General features: G+C 32.8%; 1 protein-coding gene across 1 annotated transcript; it reads left to right on the forward strand.

Annotated features, from left to right (window-relative positions):
• The first annotated feature begins 304 nt into the window (after positions 1–304).
• On the forward strand, positions 305–13348 carry LOC123291735 (calpain-D-like). Its single transcript, XM_044872133.1, has 18 exons — positions 305–520; positions 2505–2815; positions 3503–3863; positions 4272–4921; positions 4988–5399; positions 6269–6532; positions 6704–6819; positions 6897–7050; positions 7280–7427; positions 7486–7553; positions 8032–8434; positions 9041–9230; positions 9684–9886; positions 10424–10929; positions 11169–11445; positions 11513–11779; positions 11990–12132; positions 12204–13348. Exons 1-18 carry the CDS (start codon positions 348–350, stop codon positions 12382–12384), a joined length of 4827 nt encoding a protein of 1608 aa, XP_044728068.1. The 5' UTR covers positions 305–347; the 3' UTR covers positions 12385–13348.
• The last annotated feature ends 10098 nt before the right edge of the window (positions 13349–23446 follow it).

Raw genomic sequence — 23446 nt, forward strand, 5'->3', positions numbered from 1 at the left:
CCATTAGTAGAACAAAGATACCAACATCATATCCTATCTTTTATTATCTATATGAAACAAACATAGACAGCCATATACATTTAACATGCGTAAAAGAAAGATATAAATATAATATTGATAATACAGAAATATAAGTAGAGGTAGTTAAATAAATTTATATCAATATGGAGTACCAGCTGTTCTGTCAAAATCATCAAAGTCATCATTATTAAAAGAGAATATAAATAATAAAAGAATAATAAATAAATAAATATTATTAAAAATTATATTGAAATAATATAAATACAAATAAAATAAGAAACTTTAAAAATAAATTGTGTGATTCTTGTAGCCATGAATCTATTAAAATGGGTGCTATTGCATCAGTGCTTCAATGGAATTGTGATGAATGTAGTTTAATAAATCCAACAGAACGTTTACAATGTTTACGATGTGGACATTTACGAGATAAATCGTTTACATCCAACACAAAACATTTTAATAATGATCAAAATTTTAATAATTTACATTTAAAAAATAGGTAAAATTTTTAACAAAAACATTTGTTCTGATTTTCAATTTTATTTTGTGTCTTTGATTTTATTATTATTATAAATGTAAACGAATTTTTAAATGTGAAAAACACATCACAGAAAAGCCAATTTTATAAGAATTTTTATGAAAATTTTTTATATACAAAAAAAAAACATTTGTCAAGTGGGGGGTTTATGTTAATGGTTCTGTAGTATAGATGAACAAAGGAACAAAAGAAGTTATGATACAAGGAAAGGTCCCTAATTAAAAAAGTTTACGTCGTAATTTTCGTAAATTGTAAATAATTAACGGCAATTTATACTAATATTATAAATTCGAAAGATCAAAAGTCAGTTTGTTTGTCCTTATATCTTATTCCTTTCGTAACTTGTTATATCTCTATCTCTTTTCATTTAACATCAATTAGATAAAGAGAACGATTCATACTTGATTTTTTTGCCTATCTCTAGATTAGGCAGGGTTACCAACTTAGGGGTTTTCCCCCCAAATTTAGGGGTTTAAAAAGTCTAATGGGGTTTTTTTAGGGGTGTTATATTTTTAGGGGTATTTTTAGGGATTTTTTTTCAACTTCGAATATTCACTTTTTTAAGGTTTTCAGGTTAAAAAACGAATAATTATATTATTTAAATAATTCAATTTGGTATTTGATTATTGATTAATTATTTATAAACGATTATGTAATTAATGTAATAATACTTAATTGTTTATTTTATTAATAACATTTATTTATATTTTTATAATAATGTTTTTTTTTTTTTTTTTTTTTTTTTTAAGGGAATCTCGCAGCAATTGTATTTTAGGGGATTTTAGGGGTTTTTGGTTGGAGCTTTAGGGGGAAAAAATTTTGAGAGTTGGCAACACTGAGATTAGGAGATTTCCCTTCATTTCCCAGATACATTGGTTCGGTTAGGAACTCTTCCGCTTACCTACTCTAAGTAAAAGAGCCAGTCAAAAATTGATCTTTCATATAGAAAGAGGCGGCGAATGATTTAGATACGCCTGAACACTTTCTCTAATGTCAAAGTTAGGAACACTTTTTCTAATCTCAAAGACCTTTCTATGGTTCATCTTACTCTATGTAGAGGAGCAAAAATAGATCTTTCATGTAGAAAGAGAATGATTTAGATATCTCTATTTCTTTTCATTTATGTTAGTGAGACAAAGAAAACGGTACATACCTACTTTTTTTTTGGCATTTGTTAGGTTAGCAACACTTTTTCTGGTCTCATAGATCCGTCTATTGCTTACCTACTTTTTGTAGGGGATTCAGTAAAAAATCGGTCTTTCATGTAGAAAGAGAAAGTGGATGATGCAGATATCTCTATCTCTGTTCTTTAGCAACATCAATTAAAGGGGAGCAAAAGTTGGTCTTTCATGTTAAAAAGAGAAAAGGAATGATTTAGATATTTCTATTTCTTTTCATTAACATCAGTCAGACAAAGACAACGATACATACTTAATACTGTTTTTTTTTGTCATTTGTTAGCAACACTTTTTCTCATCTCCTAGATTCACTCTTTGCAGGGGAGTTAGGGAAAAATTTAACATATGTCTCCTAGATTATCTTTGCACTTTTTTTGAGGCCCGATTTCGGAATCAAAAATTAAAAAATTTCATTTTCTGCTAAAATATCATGATCGTAGAAGTCTAGACGTAGAGATTTAGCCCTGAAAAACCGCTCTACCGTAATCCCCCGACCAAGTGGAAAGTTTTTATGAAAGATGCTTTTTTAAGCATTGTTTAGCTTTCTACGATTTGACGCTGCTGAAGTTTTTTTTCCATCCAAGTGGCAGCACGGCCTAAACTGACCACGTGATCTAATTTTACGTTCAAACTCAGTGTCAAGCGTCATCGTGAAAATACATCTTAAGAGTTCAGCATGCTTAATTCCAAACTCGTTTTCTATTACACAGTTTTCTTTGCTTTCAAAGACCATGAAATTTAATTAACTTTTCTCTCTGTTGTTCCAGAAGAAATGACTTGACAAAAGAAAATTGTAAAAATGATATATTAGGACCACAATTGATGAGCGTAACATGTCATCGCCGTCGTGAGAATACTTCAAAACGTATCCATAAATCCGATGAATGTAATAATGATTTACTACTGCAACGTAGTAAACAATTTAGTCAAAGCTTACCAAATTTGGTACATCATTGGACATGTAATGATTGTACATTGGTTAATAACAGTGTAACACGCGTATGCGCATTATGTAATACGACATTAAATATAGCACATGCAATACATTTAATATGTTTTCAATGTGAAAATCATTGTGGTAAGTATTTTAGCTATAAAATCATGGCAAAGCGGGAGGCTTTGCCTCCAATATAGTTCCAAAGATGTAGCATCTGTCTTAAGTTAAAAACTGATTCTAGAAAACAAGTGAAATTTAAAAAACCCCAACAAATTTTTCGGTACTGAACCCTAAAGTCGCACTTGAAACCTATATTAAAACACTCCCCATTAAATTATCTTTCAAACGAAACAACAAAAATCAAAATCGGTTTATCCGTTTAGGCGCTACGATGCCACAGACAGACAAACACACAGCGGTCAAACTTAAAACATCCCATTTTTTTTATTCTGTTCAAAAAATTGGTCATTTTAGTATTCGACCTAGAAAGGAGTGTCTTCCTACTATTAGGTCTGCAGCCAAGCGCAATTCTAGTGAGCCATTTTAGAAAGGCTGAAATTTCTATAGGTGTTCGCCAGTACCACGTTCTCACTTGTAAATTTATTTCGGGATCTCAAAGCGGGAGGCTTTGGCACCAATATAGTGCCAAAGATGTAGCGTCTGTCTCAAGTTTGAACTGATTCCAGAAAGGGTAAAACCGATTTTAATCGAAAGGTATTCCAAAAAAAATATGGTCGGCGACAGATCTTCTGCAATTTCGGTTTAGCTAGTGCGCAATGTTTTTTTGGATTGGTTTTCTAAAAAGCCCCATTTTTAATTGAATTTTAGGTGGTGTGATTGGATTACAAAATTCAAAAAATATGATACCAATTGATGTTGGTAACAAAGTTGGTAGTACTACTTCAAATTTATTATCAACAAGTGTACCTGTCTCCTCAACGGCAACAAGTTCAAAATCTGGGGCAACATCACCATTTTTATCATATTTAAAACGTGATAAAAATCATGAAACGAGTTCAGAATTGGCAGCGACAAATGGTAGCGGCAGTGGAAGTACAAGTCATGTTTTATTAGAGAGTCGTCAAAAATTATTACCACAATGTGATCCACAAATGAAATGTTCATGTAATTGTCGTTATACGAAATTTACAACGTTTGTACCCCCATCCAAACATTATTATAGCTCAAGGTAAGTTCAAATCGTTAACTCCTCGTCCATTCTTAGACCATTAAGTACATGAACTGAGCGTCAAACGATTTAAAGTGTGCCAACATCTGAGGTAATGCCTTGGTTCAAATCTATCATGACGGATTTAGGAAATTCTAGGTTTCATCCCTTCATCCTAATCCACCCCGACTTTGATTTTCAGATGACACCCCCTTCCTTGTAATACCTCATTCAAATTCTCTTGGTATCATTTTTGAACTTCCCCCTCAATATCTAAATCGACGTGTTTCCACTCAAAACAATAATTACATCAGGTCCAGAGTTATTAAGGTATCCACTTTTGAAATGAACACACTGTAGATTTGAATGGTTCACCCTGTATTATACAGAGTATTAAAATTATTGACTTTGTTGATTGTTTCCTTACAGTTCCACATCATATAATTACATACGTGACTTTGATATTGAATTAACCAGTAAAAATGATGACATTATTGGTAATCGATTATTGGCAAACAAGAATTCTAGCAGCGAAAATAAATCACCAAAACGTCATATAACAACAAATTATCAAATTGATAATTTATTTCGACCAAAAGTCAGTCGATCCGTATCAAATGATTCGATGTTATGTCATAACACAACACGGCGAATCCCCTACAAAAATACCAATTTAGTAACAAGTTTCTACGATCTAACAATGTGTCATCCGCGAACAAATTCACAATATGTGATTGGCGGTGGGGGAAACGGTGATATTGATTCAACCACAACAACCAGTCGATTTAGTACTGGTTACACAATTGATCGCCGTCAATATCGAAATAATACGTATATTAAATCATCGTCATCATCCTCAACGAATTCCTCGAAAAATTTATGGACATGTACAAATTGTACATTAGAAAATTCAACGGATATTATATTATGTGCAGCATGTGATACACCACGACGACGTGATTTCGATGATCAGGATTCATCACCGATTAAAAAACAATGTTATTATCGAAGATCATTGTCAGAGTCACCTAGTGCTGGGGCTACGAAATCTTCAGTTATTATGAATCGTCGCAGTTTAGGTAAGTTATTAATACGGCATTTATAGTTTTCTCGCAATTTATGTTGGTAACTTTTTTGTTAAACAGGTAGTTCTTCATCGTCATCATCATCGTCAGGAGTGCATGGTAGCACATTTGATAATAATACATCAGAGTGCCTTGATAGTAATCCATTTCATTTGAATGAATTACGAAGTCGTAAACAACATCATACGACTACCATACAGAATACACCAGATTTATTGCTACGGACAACGTCTATTTGTGGCGGTGGAGAGGAAAATATTTCGAATGAGACTGATTTAGAGATTATAACACCATCAAAACCAGATGAAATCGAAAATAATAAAATTAAGTATACGTATATTGGTATGACAGCGCCAACAATTCCTCAGCATGCGACCACTACTACTACAGTTGGTGCGAAAAGTTCATCGACTATTTTGGATTTGGGCAGTGATTCGACGACGAAGTTAGATACAACAGTAACTACGAATTCGTAAGTATAGTGTTAAAATATCTTCTAAAAAACTTCGGGTATGTTGTGTTTTGTCAGATCCCAATAGCTATAAAAAAAATTAATTTGGCTACGCCACTGATAAAAATTAATATGAAAAATAAAGAATTCGTCGATATTATTCATTTATTGGCGCAAAATTTTGTTTTATTTTTATTTACAATCGACAATAACATGTTTTTTTATCAGTAATTGTTTGATTTTTTGTTGTGTAATGATTGATTGATTGGCACTTGAAGTTTTAAATAAATATTTTAATTTTTTATTGTATTCTTATTTTCGTGATTTACATAAAAATGTTTAATTTACCGCTCAGTTAAAAAAAAATTAATTACTTTATTTATAATTATTTTAAGCAATTTTTCTTATCAATGAATTTATGGTAATTTTTTTTTTAATTCTGTAAACGTGTTCATTTATTTTGTAGATTAGAAAAAAAGCTGAAATAGTGATCATTAAAGAAAGCTTATCTTAAAATTTTATTAATGAGTTAAAAAAAACTCGATTCGAATTTTTCTATTTGTATTATTCGCGATTCTTTACGAAACCGAAACCGATTTTAATTATTTTTTTTATTGAAAAGGCATTACACCCAGTTTGGTATCATTTAAGGATGTACGAGCACCAAGGCCAAATTGGACTAAGTCTAAATCAATTCTGAAAATTTTAGGAGGGAAGAGTTTTCTAATTCAATTATCTGCTTATTTTAATATCGGCCTTAATAAATATTCATCAATTTTGATCGAGCTTGCGGCAGGGTTGTTATTACACTTGGCTCTACAACTATAATATATGAAATAATATTCTAGCAATCCCAATGAAATTTCTGAGATGAGTAATTTGTTTTTTAGTATAAAAAGTAACAAAAAATCGGAAAATAGTCGTAGTGGACATCGAATGTGGACATGCCGGAAATGTTCATATGCATACAATGCATTGTGGATTGATAAATGTGAAATATGTATGTCAGCCAGAACACCGCCATCATTAATGCAACCGAGTTTAATAACAGTCACCAAAGATGGGGCACATTCTCGAGTTTCAAGTGCTTCAAATGCATCGCAACATCAAATCGATAGCATTGTTTCTGTCAATAACAATAATAATACTAATAAGTAAGTAAAATTTTCTTAATTAAAGCTATGTTTACACTTATTCAATTCTGTCCCGCAAAAAAAGTGGCACACTTAAAATTCATTTCATTTTTCGCCGTGATATATCTATTTGCGGGGCAGAATTAATTTTTGTGGTTTTAACGCCGAGATTACTTCTTTACTTATTTCCAGTAACATGGTACGCTATTTAAGAAGCAAAAACTATACAGACGATAATGTTGACCTAAATTCTATACCTAGAGTAATACTCGATGAAGGTCTGGAAGGAGATTTTCAATTTATGACAGGTAAAATATTATGTTCATTCTTCAGAGGCTTCGTTCTAAAACTAATAAAAAAAAAAAAACTTTCTAATCGATTCTAGGTGAAAATCCTGATCATACAGAACAAGAATGGACATGTAAAAAATGTACATTACGTAATTCGGGAAAAGTAACAGCATGCGTGGTTTGTGGAGGCTCTAAATTAAGGGCGCTAACGAATTCACGTGATATGACTTTACGTAAAGGAGAATTTTGGTAATATTTTAAAATAATACCGAAGGTCCGTTTTACTATTAAAGTCTAAAAACGTTGAGAAATTCAGAGTTATTTAGAGTTTTTAGGATTTATTCCTTCTTCAAATTTTTTTCCCACCAGGGTATCATTAGACTTAATTGAAAGCGATTTACTGTCGTGTTAAAATCTTAAAACGGGCCTTAAAAATAAATTCAGACTCAAATTTAAATTAATTTTGTATCCAATACAGGTCATGTCATCAATGTACTTTAAAAAATCCGCTGTCATCGAGTGTTTGTCTAGCTTGTAAAACAATTAAACAAAATTTAGATCAAAATATTTCTGCAACAAAATCATGTCATCATAGTCCAAATCGTAATTTGGGCGCTTATCCAAAGGTATAATCGAAAGTTCAATATTTTTTTTATAATTTTTCAATATATATATTTTTTATAGCGACATAGTACGGGAGCAACTGCATCAGGTGTAATCATTGGAGGCGGCAATCGTGGTGAACAGAAAAAGTAAATATTTGTTTGAGATTGATTGAATCTCAGAAGATAAATTGTGATAAATAAAATAATATTCATCAAAACCTGTCTCAAATATCTAGAAAACTGCGTCTAAAATAGGTTAGGTTAGATTTGGAGGGGCTATCCTTGAATGGGACACACTTAGACCAAAGGGTCCGTTGTGATATCGAAAAATTTTTGGTCCATCTTCGACCACTGCTCCATGAATCATTTTGAGTTGTTTAAGAACAACAGGAGTACCTTGATATCAACTCAATCTAGATTTTCAGAGAAAACCCAACAACCTAATTTCCTCCCTTTGGCTTAACCAAGTTCTCATCCCATTCGTGTCTGGTTTGTATCTTTACTGAGAACTTGGTCCCGAAGTTAAGAGAACTAAAGGGCGGTTTTATTGCAATCTCTCTTCTGAAATTCTAATTAATCGATTTTACCCATTTGATATCTTCAAAATGTCGATCAAAAATTTTAGAATACATTCATGGCAACAACAAACTTCGTCCATCACAGCTCAAAATGATATTATTACAACGACATCTTCTGGAAGCAGTTCTTTGGAGCCTGCCACTACAATTCCATCTTCTGTAATATCACCATCATCTACATCTTCTACGCGTCAACAGAATCATCAAAACTCACAACAGACGCAACAAAAATCCTGGCAATGTTTATTGTGTACTTTTGAAAATAGTTCGGTGACCGTAGCATGTGAAATGTGTCACAGTTCACGTTGTCTTAGCTCATCAACAGAATTATCAAGTCAATCGATACCACGCGCTCCACGCCAAGAAAGTAAATTAATGGAGAAATTACGGCATACCGAAGAGGCTGCAGCGGTTGATCGATGGGAACATATTGTGCAATATTGTAAACAGGCAAGTAAAAATTTTGTTGCTAAAATTAATTGGAGTAAATTTTTTTTATCCATACTATAACAGAGTATGGATGGCAATTTGGGCCAAAATTAATGCCATCGGAAAAGTTAGCGTGCGTTCAAAAATCTTCTGTCGAAAAAATAGTTAAAATTCTATGCAAATCATCTTTTTTTGCCTTCAAACTTTTTTTAAAGTTGCGAATAGATTGCATGAATGATGGATCCAAGGTTTCGAACCCAAACCTTCAATACCTGACACCTAGTAGGTTTTTACCCGTGCAAATAACATGCAACGAGGTTTTATCGTCACGTCCTCTATACAGGCTTTACAAGTGGTTTCATCACAGATGAAGGTTGAATTTCAATTGACAGTATCCTGTCAAAAATCTCATCAACCCTGTCAAATGTGTTCTTGTGTCTGTCGCATACTCTGTGCCTTGCTTTTGAAAAGGGTTTGATGGCAAAAAAAAAAAAAAAGTTGGCATATTTGATTTTGTTTCTGGTTTAACTTTGGAAAAATTTGATATAATATTTTGGATGATTTCTGAACGTATGTGTGGCAAATGACTTTTTTTTCTGGTGTTGTGCTAAATAAAAATATTTGTAGACAAATGAAGCATTTGTGGATGATTCATTCCCGCCAGCACCCAAATCATTATATTATAATCCATCAGAGTCTAGAGACACACATGTGGTACAATGGCGTCGACCACAGGATATTGATGTTGAAGGTGAATCGGATTCAATTGTACCATGGGCTGTCTTTCGTACACCAAGACCATCGGATATATCCCAAGGCAAGAAATCTTCTAGTACTACCTGTGAACGCATGCCTCCAAATTCCTTAAAGTGCTTGTGTGTGGAGTTACGTATCTTTTATTTTATTATTTTTTTTTTTTTATTTAATACATTGCATGAAAACTTTTTATTGCCTTTTTTTCCAAGAAGTTGTTTTTACGAGTATAAAAGAGGCTTTTTGTGAAAGCAAAAAAAAAAAACCTTTTTTGGAAATTTTGATTATTTTGACAGTTAGAAAATCGTTACAAACATTGTTTTTTTTTTAATGTAATAAATTTTTGTTGCCATTTTTTCCTTGTCTATGATTTTTTTTATTTCCTGAACACATTGCATGATAATTACCCTTAATTTTACCCATTTATTGGTGTATTGCAGGGATGGTGAACCAATATATTAGCTCTTAAGAGCTAAAGATAAAAACAAGTGTTTATTTTTTTTTTACTATTTGACAGGTGTTTTGGGTAACTGTTGGCTATTAAGTGCGCTGGCTGTGCTAGCCGAACGTGAAGATTTGGTACGCAGTGTATTGGTAACAAAACAGTTATGTCCTCAAGGGGCATACCAAGTGCGTTTATGTAAAGATGGTCGATGGACAATGGTTTTGGTTGATGATTTATTTCCCTGTGATAAACGTGGCCATTTAGTGTATTCACAAGTATGTTGTCTAATTCCGTTTAAATTTAACGCACACGACGCTAACGCAAATGGGTCCTTAGCACCTAGACCAAGAAAATCCTCCATGTCTTATTTGAGAACTAGCTATCATCCGAAGGCCAGACGTCTTCGAGTAAGGGGTGCTATTTTTAGGCAGATGATGTTATAGGATTCTATCGAGACCAGATCCAAGGTTTCAGACCAAAACAATCTAAACCTGACGTGCTGCAGCATTCTGTAGGTGTAAACAACGTATGTGGAGATTTTATCGTCCTACAAGTGGGATCATCAGAGATCCCCATGTTATGAAGATGGTAGTTCAATTGACTGTTTCCTGTCAAGAGTCCCACCACTTTCTTCAACTGTGCTGAAGTCTTCAACCATCTCTAATTTAAAGGTTGTTTCGATTTTAATAAAAAAATCTTGCGACTAATGTAATATCCAGGTCTTGAGTTAGCTGACTTGAGTAACGTTGTGTGCGAAATCTAACAAAATTCTAGTAACAGTCTTCTGATTATTTTGGTGTATTTATATCCAGGCAAAACGGAAACAATTATGGGTACCTTTAATTGAAAAAGCTGTAGCAAAAATCCATGGATGTTATGAGGCGTTGGTATCTGGTCGTGCAATAGAAGGCTTAGCAACGTTAACGGGTGCACCTTGTGAAAGTGTTCCATTGCAACCATCAGCGTTACCCGCGCCACCCGAAGATGAAATGGATAAAGATTTAATATGGGCACAATTACTGTCATCAAGGCAAGCGAAATTTTTAATGGGTGCTTCTTGTGGAGGGGGAAATATGAAAGTGGATGAGGATGAATATCAACGTAAGGGATTGCGTCCACGTCATGCGTATTCAGTGCTCGATGTACGTGATACGGGTGGTGTACGTTTATTACGGTTACGGAATCCATGGGGACATTATTGTTGGACTGGTGATTGGTCAGATGATTCACCAACATGGACACCACGGCTACGACATTTATTAATGCCACAAGGTGCATCTGATGGAGTTTTTTGGATCTCATTTGATGATGTTTTAAAGTAAGTACTTATTGACCCTCTCCTCGCTCTGAACATCTTTCTGTCAGCCAACACGATTATAATCAAAAGAAGCACAGGATTGCCAAACGCCCTTAAATGACCTGACCCACTCCAGAACAGCCACTCTAACCTAACACAATCATACAAAATCGAAATGATAGTGAGCTAAAAAATGACCTGTAGTTTATTTTGGATTTCAATTTCAATTGAATTTTCAAAAATTTTCATTTGGTTTGCAGGTATTTTGATTGCATTGATATTTGTAAGGTTCGTTCCGGTTGGAATGAAGTTCGTTTGCAAGGAACATTACCACCATTATCGTCCACACCGCATTTATCGTGTGTTCTGTTAACGGTTTTGGAACCCACGGAAGCTGAATTCACATTATTCCAAGAGGGTCAACGTAATTCAGAGAAATCTCAACGATCACAACTTGATTTATGCGTAGTAGTGTTTCGTTCACGTAGTGCTGCCCAACCAGAAGTGGGGCGTTTAGTTGAACATAGTAAAAGACAGGTAATAATCCAGATCCAGATCAATTTCAAAAAGATGGGCCTCTGAATATGTGCTATTTTTTGTTTAGGTTCGAGGATTTGTTGGATGCCATAAAATGTTAGAACGCGATGTATATTTATTAGTATGTCTGGCATTTAATCATTGGCATACGGGAATGGAGGATCCAGCTAGTTATCCAGAATATGTTCTAGCTATACATAGTTCAAAAAGACTGTTGGTGGAGCAACTAGGCCCACCAGATTATGTACTCGCTGATGCAATTATTAATTTAACACTAGCTAAAGGACAACGACATGAGGGTCGCGAAGGGATGACTGCATTTTATCTAACCAAGGTATGTAGCCTTTTTTTATAAGTCGGGAGACTAGTGTAGTATTTAGCAGTCATTTCTGGACTGCAGAAAATTTCGAAAACTGTGTCTAACAACGTTAGAAGAAATAGTTGTTAGATAGGGCATTGAGCAATTTTTAGCCGTTAGAATCACTGCCAATTCTAATGTTTGGTTTTAGACCTACTAGACATGTATGATTTTGGATTACTTTAGGGCTGGGCTGGTCTTGTCGTAATGGTTGAAAATCGTCATGAAAATAAATGGATTCATGTCAAATGTGATTGTCAAGAGAGTTATAATGTAGTGTCAACACGTGGTGCGTTACGAACTGTGGACTCGGTTCCACCATTACATAGGTAATTTTCATTAATCATTTTCCTCGAATAAATCATATTTTGTTGCTCAATAAATTTGTATTATTTTCCAGACAAGTAATAATAGTTTTAACACAATTGGAAGGTAGCGGTGGATTTTCGATTGCTCATCGATTAACACATCGTTTAGCGAATAGTCAAGGTTTATACGATTGGGGTCCAGTTGGTGTGAGTCATTGTCCGAACATCGATAATCAAGTGGAGGGTTTACATTCACCAAGACTAATTACGTGATTTCAATATCATCTATCGTATTTTTTAATCATCAATTAATTATGCTGTGATTTTTATCAATAATTTTTTATTTTTATCTTTCATATTTAATTATTATTATTTTTTTAATTTCTTGAGTGCCATTTTGTTTTCCACACTACTACAACACACGACGAGTATTTTTTTATAATACACGAATGATTTTTTATTATTTTTTTTTACTCTACAAAACGAATTCCCCTCGATCACTCCATTTTGTTTAGTAGATACATTCACTGAGAGGCACTATAAGTGGAGAACATTTATCGACCACCATTTTGTAAATAATTAGAATTTTTTTTCTACGGACCCATAGGTCAAGACCCAATTGACCTATGTTGCTCATTTACGAACTCTATATGCCTAAAATTTCAAAGTAAGGCCGGATTAACCATGTCAGGGTTCCTAATATGGATGCGTTACGTTATGTAACGCATCCATATTATTAGTTCTACTTCTCGATACTAGATGGCTCTGTTCTACAGATACGAAGTATTTCATCAACTGCGTTGAAAAAAAAACAATAATACATCATTTTCAGTTCCTAATTTTACCTAGTAAGATACTTTTTTTTCTCAAAATGGCGTAATTTCATTGATATCAGATGATCTCTGTAATATTTAAGCTGCTTTAAAAATTAAGTGGCTCTTATTTTACGGATCTTATTGGACACAAAATGGCGGTCGATAATAACCCAACATGCAGCGTTCAAAATGCTATTACAACAATAGATACGCATACCTAGAAAAGGCTGATTGCGTTTCGTTTATTTATTTTTTGCAATTTTTTTTATTTTTCTGGAAAATGTTTTTGGAAGAAAATAATATTTGCGGTGCGCGTTTCACACACACACACATACACACACATTTGTACAAACAAACAAATATTTCTGGATCTCTTATTGTGTAAAATCAGTAAAATATCAAAATGAAATTATTTAAAAACACTGCCGATTGAAAAAATATTTAAAAAAAAAAAAAATAGAAATTGTAAGCACAATATTATTACAAAACAAAACAAAAAACTGTATATTTTGTAAAAACATAAAAAAATAACTAAAAAAACAATACTTTTAGGTTATGTCCTTTGTTTTTTTTTTCAGGTTGGACTATTTTAATTGATAATGGGTCAAATCTTTTAGGATGTCTAAAATACAGAAAAATGTTGGATACGAAGGGGAAGAGTTTTTGTAAATCTTGACCTTCAGGATCATTTCGGGTAGAAGAACACTTTAAATTGGAAAATTGTTCCTTAATAAAAGATACCATTTTTCAATGAGAAATAAGGGAAGTTTTTCGAAAAGATATTGCTTGTGAAAAGCGATGAAACTTTGTTAGTTTTGTTAAAATCATCCAAAAATATACTTTCATTTGTATCTAGGATAGTCTACGAATGCTTCAAGGATCTGAGTCGGCTAGTACTGAATAACACCAGATTAATCTGGATACCGGGACACTTTGACGTTAAAGGAAACGAAGCAGCGGATTCGTCAGTACGAGAGGTGTCATCTCAAATTCCCTCTTCATCCGAGCCTGATGAGAGAATGGCTACGACAACCCCATCTTGATTACTGGGGCCAGTTGAGGAGGGTGATTGGACTCTCGGCAAGACAGTGCCGATCAAAATCTGGATATCGGGCCTCTCTGACGCCAAAGGGGACGAGGCAGCGGATTCGTCTATGATTTGTAGTTACATTTTCACGATTTTTGTCTAATCTATTCGATTTACGATAAAATGTATCGAATAGAAGAAGTTTTCTTCCGATCTGGGCGAAAAGTGACAACTTTCGCCCCTCTTTGCTAAACAAAGTTGCCGCTTTCCAGCTCCTTCGAGCAGAAAAATAGTATAAATACAACGAAAGCAAGTAAAGAATGTCTCCGATCTCATATCTCAGAAACCAAGCGACTCGACTTTTCTTTTGCTCGATAAAAGTTTAATATATGATTGTATTTTCTAATTAAAGTGTTCTTTTATCCTTCTATCTCTTATTAGTAAAGACCTAGAGAGTACTTTTGGATAATCCTGACGATCAAGATCCCTTTCAGATCAATTCAAAATTTACTTCTTAGAACGCACCATTTTTTATTTGAAAATTTGTTCTGTACTTAAGTAACTCTACAAGATTTTCTCCGGTATCGATTTAAACAGTTCACCTTGTATAATAAAATAATGTTCTCTGATTTGGAGTAAGTATTTTTGATGAATGTGAATATAGAAGAAAGCTAGAGTTTAAAATTTGAGACACCATAAAAATTTTAATATTTTACTTAAAATTTATTTCTTCCGTAGTAAAAAAATTTCAATGAAATTGTGAACTAGAAAGCTTTAGAGTCAGTTCACATATAAATTTTAATTAGAGCATTTTTTAATCGATTTTTAACATTTTATTCATGGGCTAGATTTTGGGTGAAGGGGATGGGTTTTTTGAGGACCCGAGGATCAGAAGATTGCTTCAAATAAATTTATTAAATGTACTCTGTCGTGCCCATGCACAAAATGTTAAATTAAGACCATTCCCTGAAATAAAATTTAAAAAAGACATTATTTTTCACAAAAAGAAGTTTACGTCACATGTGCGCAAACCAAATAAAAAAGGCTTCGGAAATTTTTTATGGAAAATAGATGCCAATCAAATTAACTGAAATTAAAATATTTTGTAGTTTTATTTTATAGTTGAAATAAATGTCTGGGGCCTAAAATCGTAATTTTAACCGTTGTCCAATTCCCGTGGATAGCCCAAACTCAAATTGAAACTGGCTGTGCAATTTTCTATCCCCCAATATGCCCTCTGCTGCCATTTGGATAATTTTTATGTCTGTAATTACATAAAATAAACGTAATACGATCGAGATCCAGGCCTCGATCGTTGAGTACTCTGTACTGTGCATATCAGGCTGTCTTCTATTTTCAATCAAAACAATTTCAATTGTTTTCAATCACTTAGACAGCCTGATGCGTTCATGTATAAAGCACGCAACGACCAATGACTAGTCCCCGCCTAAATAGGCGCCTTAAATTTAGGCTACGGACGCTTTTAGCACGGCCAGTCTATAAACCCTACATATATGATTAATTTCAGTGAATTTGAGCGGTATCATTTACCGGAGCCCTCTTCAATAATTTTGTATCACATGAAATTGTAAAAAAAAACATTATATAATTAAATTTTTGATTTCCAAGCAAAACATATATTTATATTATTAAATAGCATCAAACAGTGAACAGTGCGTGTTTCATACCATTAAATAATAATTAATTAATTTAATTAAAAAGTAAATATAAATAAAATAATAAACATTTAGAAAACCACATTTTTAAAACTGTGATAAAAAAATAAAATAATAAAAAAAAATTATGATGATTGGTAGTCGATTAAAATTAAAATCGTTTTAAAAAGAAAAACTCAATTAATTACTGATTAATTGTTTATGATGAATTTTACTCATTGAGAAAATACCACAGAGCTACAAAGTTGCCACCAAATGTTTGTCGCAGTAGAGAGAGACAGATAAAGTGGGCGCGGCGCGTATAACTGTCATCATTTCTCTTATACGCCTAAAATTTCTGTCTCTTTCTACCTCTTCACTGCGGTCAAGAATTCACGTATTGCGTTTCCTATGTCTATACAGCTCTATGGTATTGTCTCTATGATTTTAATCTGTAAGCTTGTTTTTAAGTTGGCAATATTTTGAGACACACAAAATTAAAAAAAACAGTGGGTTGTGTTTTTTAAAAACAGACCACAGATTTATTAATAAAATATAAATACAATTTAATTTATCTGAGGCATTTCAAAAAGCCTGAAAATTTGAAAAGAGTGTTAGCTATTCCGTGCTCATAAAGCGGAGGGCTTTAGTCCCAAAAGAATGCCAAAGATGTAGCGTCTGTCTCCAGCTTGAACTAATTCCAGAAAACGGTGGAAACGATTTTAATCGACAGATGTTCCACAAAAAATATAGACGAGGAGAGGGGGCTCATAATGGTTGAAAATCAGCTCAATCCAGACCATCTTACATCTTTCTGGAATCAGTTCAAACTTGAGACAGACACTATATCTTTTGCCCTATATTTGGCCCAAAGCCCCCTCGTTTTGAGAACGCAGAATAGGCTTACGATTGAGGACGCGACAATACCTATGCAATTTTCATTGTTTCTGAAAATACTCCCTAAAACTAAGCTTGGTCGCAGATCTTAAAGAGACCTAACAGCATGAAACTATCCTAGCACAAAGGAATCGGTTGGATTCAAGTTGGATTGGGAGTGACTGCCTCCTCGCTAGGACAGCTTCTAGGCATTGTGTAAGCCCGATTTAACATGGATGATTGATTAAATTGTATTTTAAACTGTTTGTAAAATGTGTTTGATTTGTTGTAGATTATTTTTTTTATAATTGGAAGTGAATAGTGTCCTATAAATGAAATGAAAATAATAAAAAACTTTTAGAATCCATAGTTCATGAAAATTGGACCGAGAGCCATTTTACAATAGAGAAATGGCGGGGGCCAAAATATTGATTTATTTTATAAATCTTTAGAAACATTCCTCTGTATTTTTTGATTTGCTAAAATTCCGCATATATGCTACCTTTTTTGACCACTCTTTTTCCATTGAGCTGAACTATTCGCTTCCATTAAATAAACTTGAATATTATTTCTGATCTCAAATGTGTTAATGTTGCATCTCATAATATTTACCATGTCTCTGATTATTTATGATTGCTCTCAAGGCTAGTACACTTTGGTTGCTTTTATCAATCGTAAAAAGAATTAAAATATGCGACGAACCATATTATTTGATTTCTGGCAGATGTTTGCCGTTAGTAATTCGAGAAAGCTTATAGAACATTCATTTCAAAACGGCTGGGCAGAACATAATTTAAAATACAAGTGATTTTGTCCGACACTCGCAAGAACGCGCTTTAAATTATTGAAATCTAAACTAGAATTGAAAGTGTCGTTCATTTTAAATCTTTTTACTTGTACGCACAAACAGAGCAAATGCACGCATTCTATACAAATGTGTGAGAAAAAACAAAATTAACACCCAAAATGTACTGCCCATAATTAACAACAGTTTCGAACAATTTTATCCCTATAATCGAATGTGATAAGTAAATTTTTATGATTATTATTTGAATTAAATTTCGACTTTTTCCCTCAATTTCCTAGATCAATTTCGCTGTTATGGTTTTGACCCGTTGCAGAAAGTTATAGATGGGTCAGTCTTCACCAAGGTCCTCGAATCCTCATCCTGCATTATTTTTGGTCGATAACTTCGGGACTAAAATCTCCGGGACAAAATTTTGCAAACCAACGTCGAATAGGGTCATGATTTCCCGATTCTTGAAATGTCACTGGCTTAAAAGGATCGCAATGATACATGCTCATTGGCCAAACATTATTCATAGGATCGAAGCTGATTCTCCGACGCCACAATTTGTTAGATACTTAGAAAAGTATAAATTGTACGGACACCAAAATACCAGTGTGCAGACTGTCACCAAATTACCAAACGGGTAACATACACGATTACCTAATTGATATTGATGATGACTACATGGCTGTTGAAATACTTATTTATATAATAAAAACTAAGAAATTGAGGAAAAAATCGAAATTTTAATTCGAAATATCGTAGAGTTCTCATTTATTATCTTTGATAATATTTATATGATTATTTAAGTTCAGTTGGACGAAGATAAGTACTAAAAATGGTACTCGATAAGTTTTTGGTTTTGTATAATATACAACAAAAAGTCACACAGAAAAAACTGATTCATAGAATCATGCGCAGCGGGGCTCCAGGGCTATCTGTTAACGAGCCATCAAATGATACAATCGGAAAATGTTATCTTCGATCTAGTATCCATTTCACAGGTTTATTTTTCTAGGGAAAATTTACCTGCCGAAATTAATTAGTGTGATGACTCTTTGTTCTATAATTGTAGGGTTAAAATTTACAGTAAAACCGTATTATAAAAAAAATATAAAAATAAACGTTTAATATATATTTAAAAAAAAAAAAAAAACCATTAAAAAAAAAAAACAATATATTGACCACTGTTCAAGTTAATTATTGGCCGCATTTATTAAATTTTAGCAGTTATTTATTAAAAATCAATAAAATTGATCGTATATAAAAATTATATTCATTTTGGAGTTTTTATTTCACCGACACATCAAGTTAAAATCCAGATTACTTTCAATTACTACTTGTTCAGGGAGTCTATGAATGATAAAGCTCTATGATTAATCGAATTCATAAACAGCGGTCAAAATACCTTCTAGAACAAAGGAAGAGTTCGAAATATTGGAATTACTCTGACTTTATACGTCAAATTAAAAGTTATTCCAAATTTGTAAAACCTTTTTCAAACTTTTTAAGAAAAAGTAAAATTTTAAGAACTGTTATTCGGATTTATTTTCAGTTTTGACAGAAAAGTTTTTCCACAAGGGCCCTAGAAGACAGCTTTGAAAAAACAAAAACAAAAATTATTTGTAACGCGTTTCTAGATGTGAGTATGAAATGGTCTTGTCAAAAGTTTGCCAAGATGAAAGTATTAATAATATCTTTAATTTTAGTATTCTTACTACATCGAGAACTTATCAATGCTCATAGTAATCAGAAATTCGATCATTTGTCCGAAGATTGTGATTCAAGAGACTTTTGTAATAATGAAGGGATTTGTGCGTATTCGGGTTCTAGGAAAAAGTGTACTTGTCTTCATCGATACTACCATGGCGCACGTTGTGATATACTGACTAACAATTGTGAACAAAGTAGCATGGCTAAAGATTGTAAAGAGGGAGGTGGAACGTGTATACCATTGTTTGGTAGTATTTATTGTGACTGTCATGGTGCATTCCATGGACGTTTCTGTGAGATACCAATCAAACTAATACGTAAGTGTATATATTCTAGGATATAGCACGTAAAAAAATCCATGAACCCTAACTTTAAATCGCTTGCTAGCTCTTACTCTTACATTACTAGCTACAGAAATAGCTTTGGCGATCACATTTATAAATGCTAAATTTTTTTTTTTTTATATTATAGATCATTGGTGTAAAAAGTTCAATATGTTTTTTGAGCGTCGTTTGGTTGAAGGAACAGAAGGCACTGCATATTTTGTTTGTGATCCAATAAAAAATATTTACCCAAACAATCATCATCAATTTATAATAGCGAATTTTTTTGAGCAAATATTTATCTTAAAAGAAACAGACTTTGAAAAAATTACCAACGAGGATATATCAAGCATTGAAGCGATGCATGTTCCAAAGGACTCGATACGTAAATAAAATACTTCAGTAATCGTTTTTTTTTTTTTTGGGTCCAATAGACCGTAAAACGGTACGGTCTATATCATTCGTAGACCATGAGCTAGTTTCGATGTTTCTATTTGCTAATAAATAATAAATTGTTAATTAATTGAAACATGTTAAAGTTGCAAAATAAATACATAGGCAACTTGTATTTCATGTATGTTATATCCTTACATATGTATAACAAATATGTTATACAAGTTGCCTATTTATTAATTTTATAAGTCAATTTTTACATGAACCATTTCATTTATGTTTATTAACAAATTGAAACATTTGCGCAACTGACTCATGGTTTACGAATTATATTTTCCTGGTGGAAAAATTTCTCTGTCAAAACTAAAAATAAGCCCGAATAACAGTCCTCAAATTTTTACTTTATTAAGTTAATAAAATATACTAAAAGAGTTACTAAGACTTCTAAAAATTCCTTTTTCAAAAAGGTATCAAAATAGTAAGTACAGTCAAAATCGCTTTTAACGACATTGAAGGGACCAACAAATTTCGTCGTTGTTAGCGATATGTACATTTTTATATTAAAGTACAAGTATGTCGATCATTATTACTGACTAATTTCAATGACGAATGGTCGCTATAACCGATATACGACGAAATTTGTTGGTCTCTTCAATGTCGTTATAAGCGCTTTTGACTGTACGTGTTGTTATTTTTACATCTTTTTGAAAAAGGATTTTTTGAAGTCTTAGTAACTAGTAATTTTTTTTTATCTCTGAATAACTCTTCTGGAAGAGTCTGAAATTTTGGAATACGATTCTTTAAAACTTTTTAAGAAAAAGTAAAAATTTAAGAACTATTATTCGGACTTATATTTTCTGTTTTGACAGAGTAATTTTTCCACAAGGGTTATGATAACTAAGAAAACACATTTAGCAAAAAACTGATCGGTTTATTTCATTTTCTTTAATTATAGTCGATTATTATTACAGCTACCCAAGCATATGTACACACTATCAACTTTAAAGTATTACGTTACGGTGCCGTAATCTATAAAGCTGTTCTAACAGACGATTATCGCCAATATACAAAAGGTTGGAGTGGTTATGCAATTGAAATGGATGGCCCTTACGAATTTCCCGCCTTTAATGATAAAAAACCCGAGGAATGTGTTACAGAAGCACGATTGTTGGGTGCCGGAGCTAGGTAAATCAGGATAAATACGTTTTGTAGGATTTAATATCAAGGATGTTTTTTTTTTTTTTTTAAATTAACTAATTAAATTATTTTAGTCCCTTTTTTGGATCGGCTGTGGTATTAATGAATAAAAAACAATACAAGATTACAACTGCTTTAGAACGTATTTGCAAAGATGAAGAAGATAACGATATTTTCAATCCTGATACATATGAATGGAAATTTTTTGTTTTTGGAAATTTATCAGATTTTTGTATGTAGCTTATAATTTTTTACTCTGTATGAAATGTGTATCAAGATATACTAATTTTAGTCCCAAGTTTGTGTTTGAGGAAGTACGGTGAACATTTTTTTCGGTAAATGACAGCTCAAAAACCCTTGATTACAAAAAACACAGTTTTGGCAACTCTTGTGGGTCAAAATTTTGAATTATTTCATTATTTCACACAGTACCTATTGATAAATAGCAAGTAATCAGGTGGTCTAAATTGAAACTTCTGAATAAGTGGTCCACTTACTGTTAATAGTACAAATATTTATCGCCAGATGGCGGGATTTATTTGAATTTGAATATTTTTATTGGCCTTAAAAATGGTAAGTACAAATATTGCCATCTAGTAGTCGAAATTGTAACTACTGAATTCGGGTCTTGCCCTGATTTGAATTAGCATGAATTATTATCGCCAGTTGGCGAGTTGCAACTCCCAGTTATCAATAGAACTCACAATAATGTTAACTGTACAAAAATTACTCGGTGAGAGAGCTTCAAAAAAGTTTTCATCATGAAGAAAATTTATCACAGATTCCAAAAAGAAAACATCATGAAAATATGAAAACATATCATCCATCTATACCGTTTTCCCATTAGACCAATGTTAAATATGTCTACTTTTGGACAATTAACCCCCCCCCCACTTTTTAAATTTTCAGAATTGATTTAGACTTTGCCCAACTTCAAAAGTTTTTATTCCTAAATTGCCTCGGCGCTAGTAAATCCTTAAGAATAATTATAGTGAATGCATTTTGATATTTTTGTAGATGTCGATTTTAAAATTGATGATCTTGCAACATTAAAGCCAACAAAAACAGAAACGGGTATGAGTAAAAATAAATTTAAGCTTGAAGATTTTCATAAGCCGTGTCAGCCTTTGTCACTTGTTAGACAATATGCGATAGTCAGTTTAGAAATGAAGGAAAAAGAAAAAAGCAGAACAATATTTGTAAGTTTTTTTGTTACTATAACTTTTTTTTTTAAGTTACACTTCGTTAGCGTCGTTATCAGCGTCGTTAACATCATTGAGTTATCAAGAAATTAGCAAAAAGGGACGAATATAGAAATCCCTCTGGAAAAGAGAAATCCCGATATACTATTTATCAAAATTGATGAACAAATAGCAAAGTTGCAAGGGTTTTTTTGGTGAATTATTTCTTATATTTGAACGTTTATAGGGTTGGATGGTGGTACCAGAATGTGAATTGCCAATATCATATATTAAAGGTGGTCAATGGGTCTATGCAAATTTTAATGAAGCCAAAATTATTCTTCAATCAGAGACATATAAAAATCCAACCGAAAAAGGATTAGGTGTTCCTTCGCCAGCCACACAAAAGCTTGAATGGTCATGTACATCGGATGATTCAGTTTGTAGATCTTATTGTGTTGATATGAAAATTGCAAAACCACCAAAAAATGATAGTAATTTGAATTTTCTTGATTGCTTACATATTGTCCTCTTAGGCTGCAGAGGGTACAGTTAAGCTTTTTACCTGTAAATATTTTTTTTTGTAGAGCCAACATGGGAGTTCAAAATTGGAAAATACGATGAAAAGTACGCAACCGATTGTGATATAAGGATAAAATTAAAAACAGAATTTACTGAGAAAGCTCCAGATAGTGTTTATGAAACAACTGCAACTTTTAAACTGAAGTTGAGATTAGAATATGATATGCCTATGTTTGGAATTAAGTTAGTATCTACCTTATCCCCGGAGAAATAGGTCCAATCTGATGCCCCCATCAAAACTCTGCAAAAATAAAAGCTCTATAATTTGATTTTAGATGTTTGAGAAATTGTTATTGGGTTGATTACGATGATCTTCATCCGATGATGGATCCACATGAAATATTATTCGTACAAGTGACATGTTTCGATGATGAACCAATATGTACCAGACGTGATGAATATGTTTTTAATTGGGGATTTATCGATAATGATAATTCACCAGTTTATACAGATGAAATATTTCATTACATGGATGAACCAAATGTTGCAATTATTTATAAATCGTACACGATGCATGAAATGCCACTTCTCAGTATTGTATTGGGTGCTGGTCAGTATTATGGATTTTTATTTTGCCAACCCTGGTGAAGAGTGCGAGTTTAAGATTCCGTAACCAAAAATTTTTCGGAGGTTTTTAAAATTTTGAAAAATTTCGCTTGTTTACAGCAAAAGAAGAGGAAGGTGATGCTTCAGCAACATCATCAACAGTAGCACCAACAACAACACCAAAGAAACGAATGTTGACTACACAAGAAAGAATGGCGCAAACACAACCAAAGAAAA

The sequence above is a fragment of the Chrysoperla carnea genome, chromosome 2, assembly GCF_905475395.1.
Source record: "Chrysoperla carnea chromosome 2, inChrCarn1.1, whole genome shotgun sequence".
Classification (NCBI taxonomy): Eukaryota; Metazoa; Arthropoda; class Insecta; order Neuroptera; family Chrysopidae; genus Chrysoperla; species Chrysoperla carnea.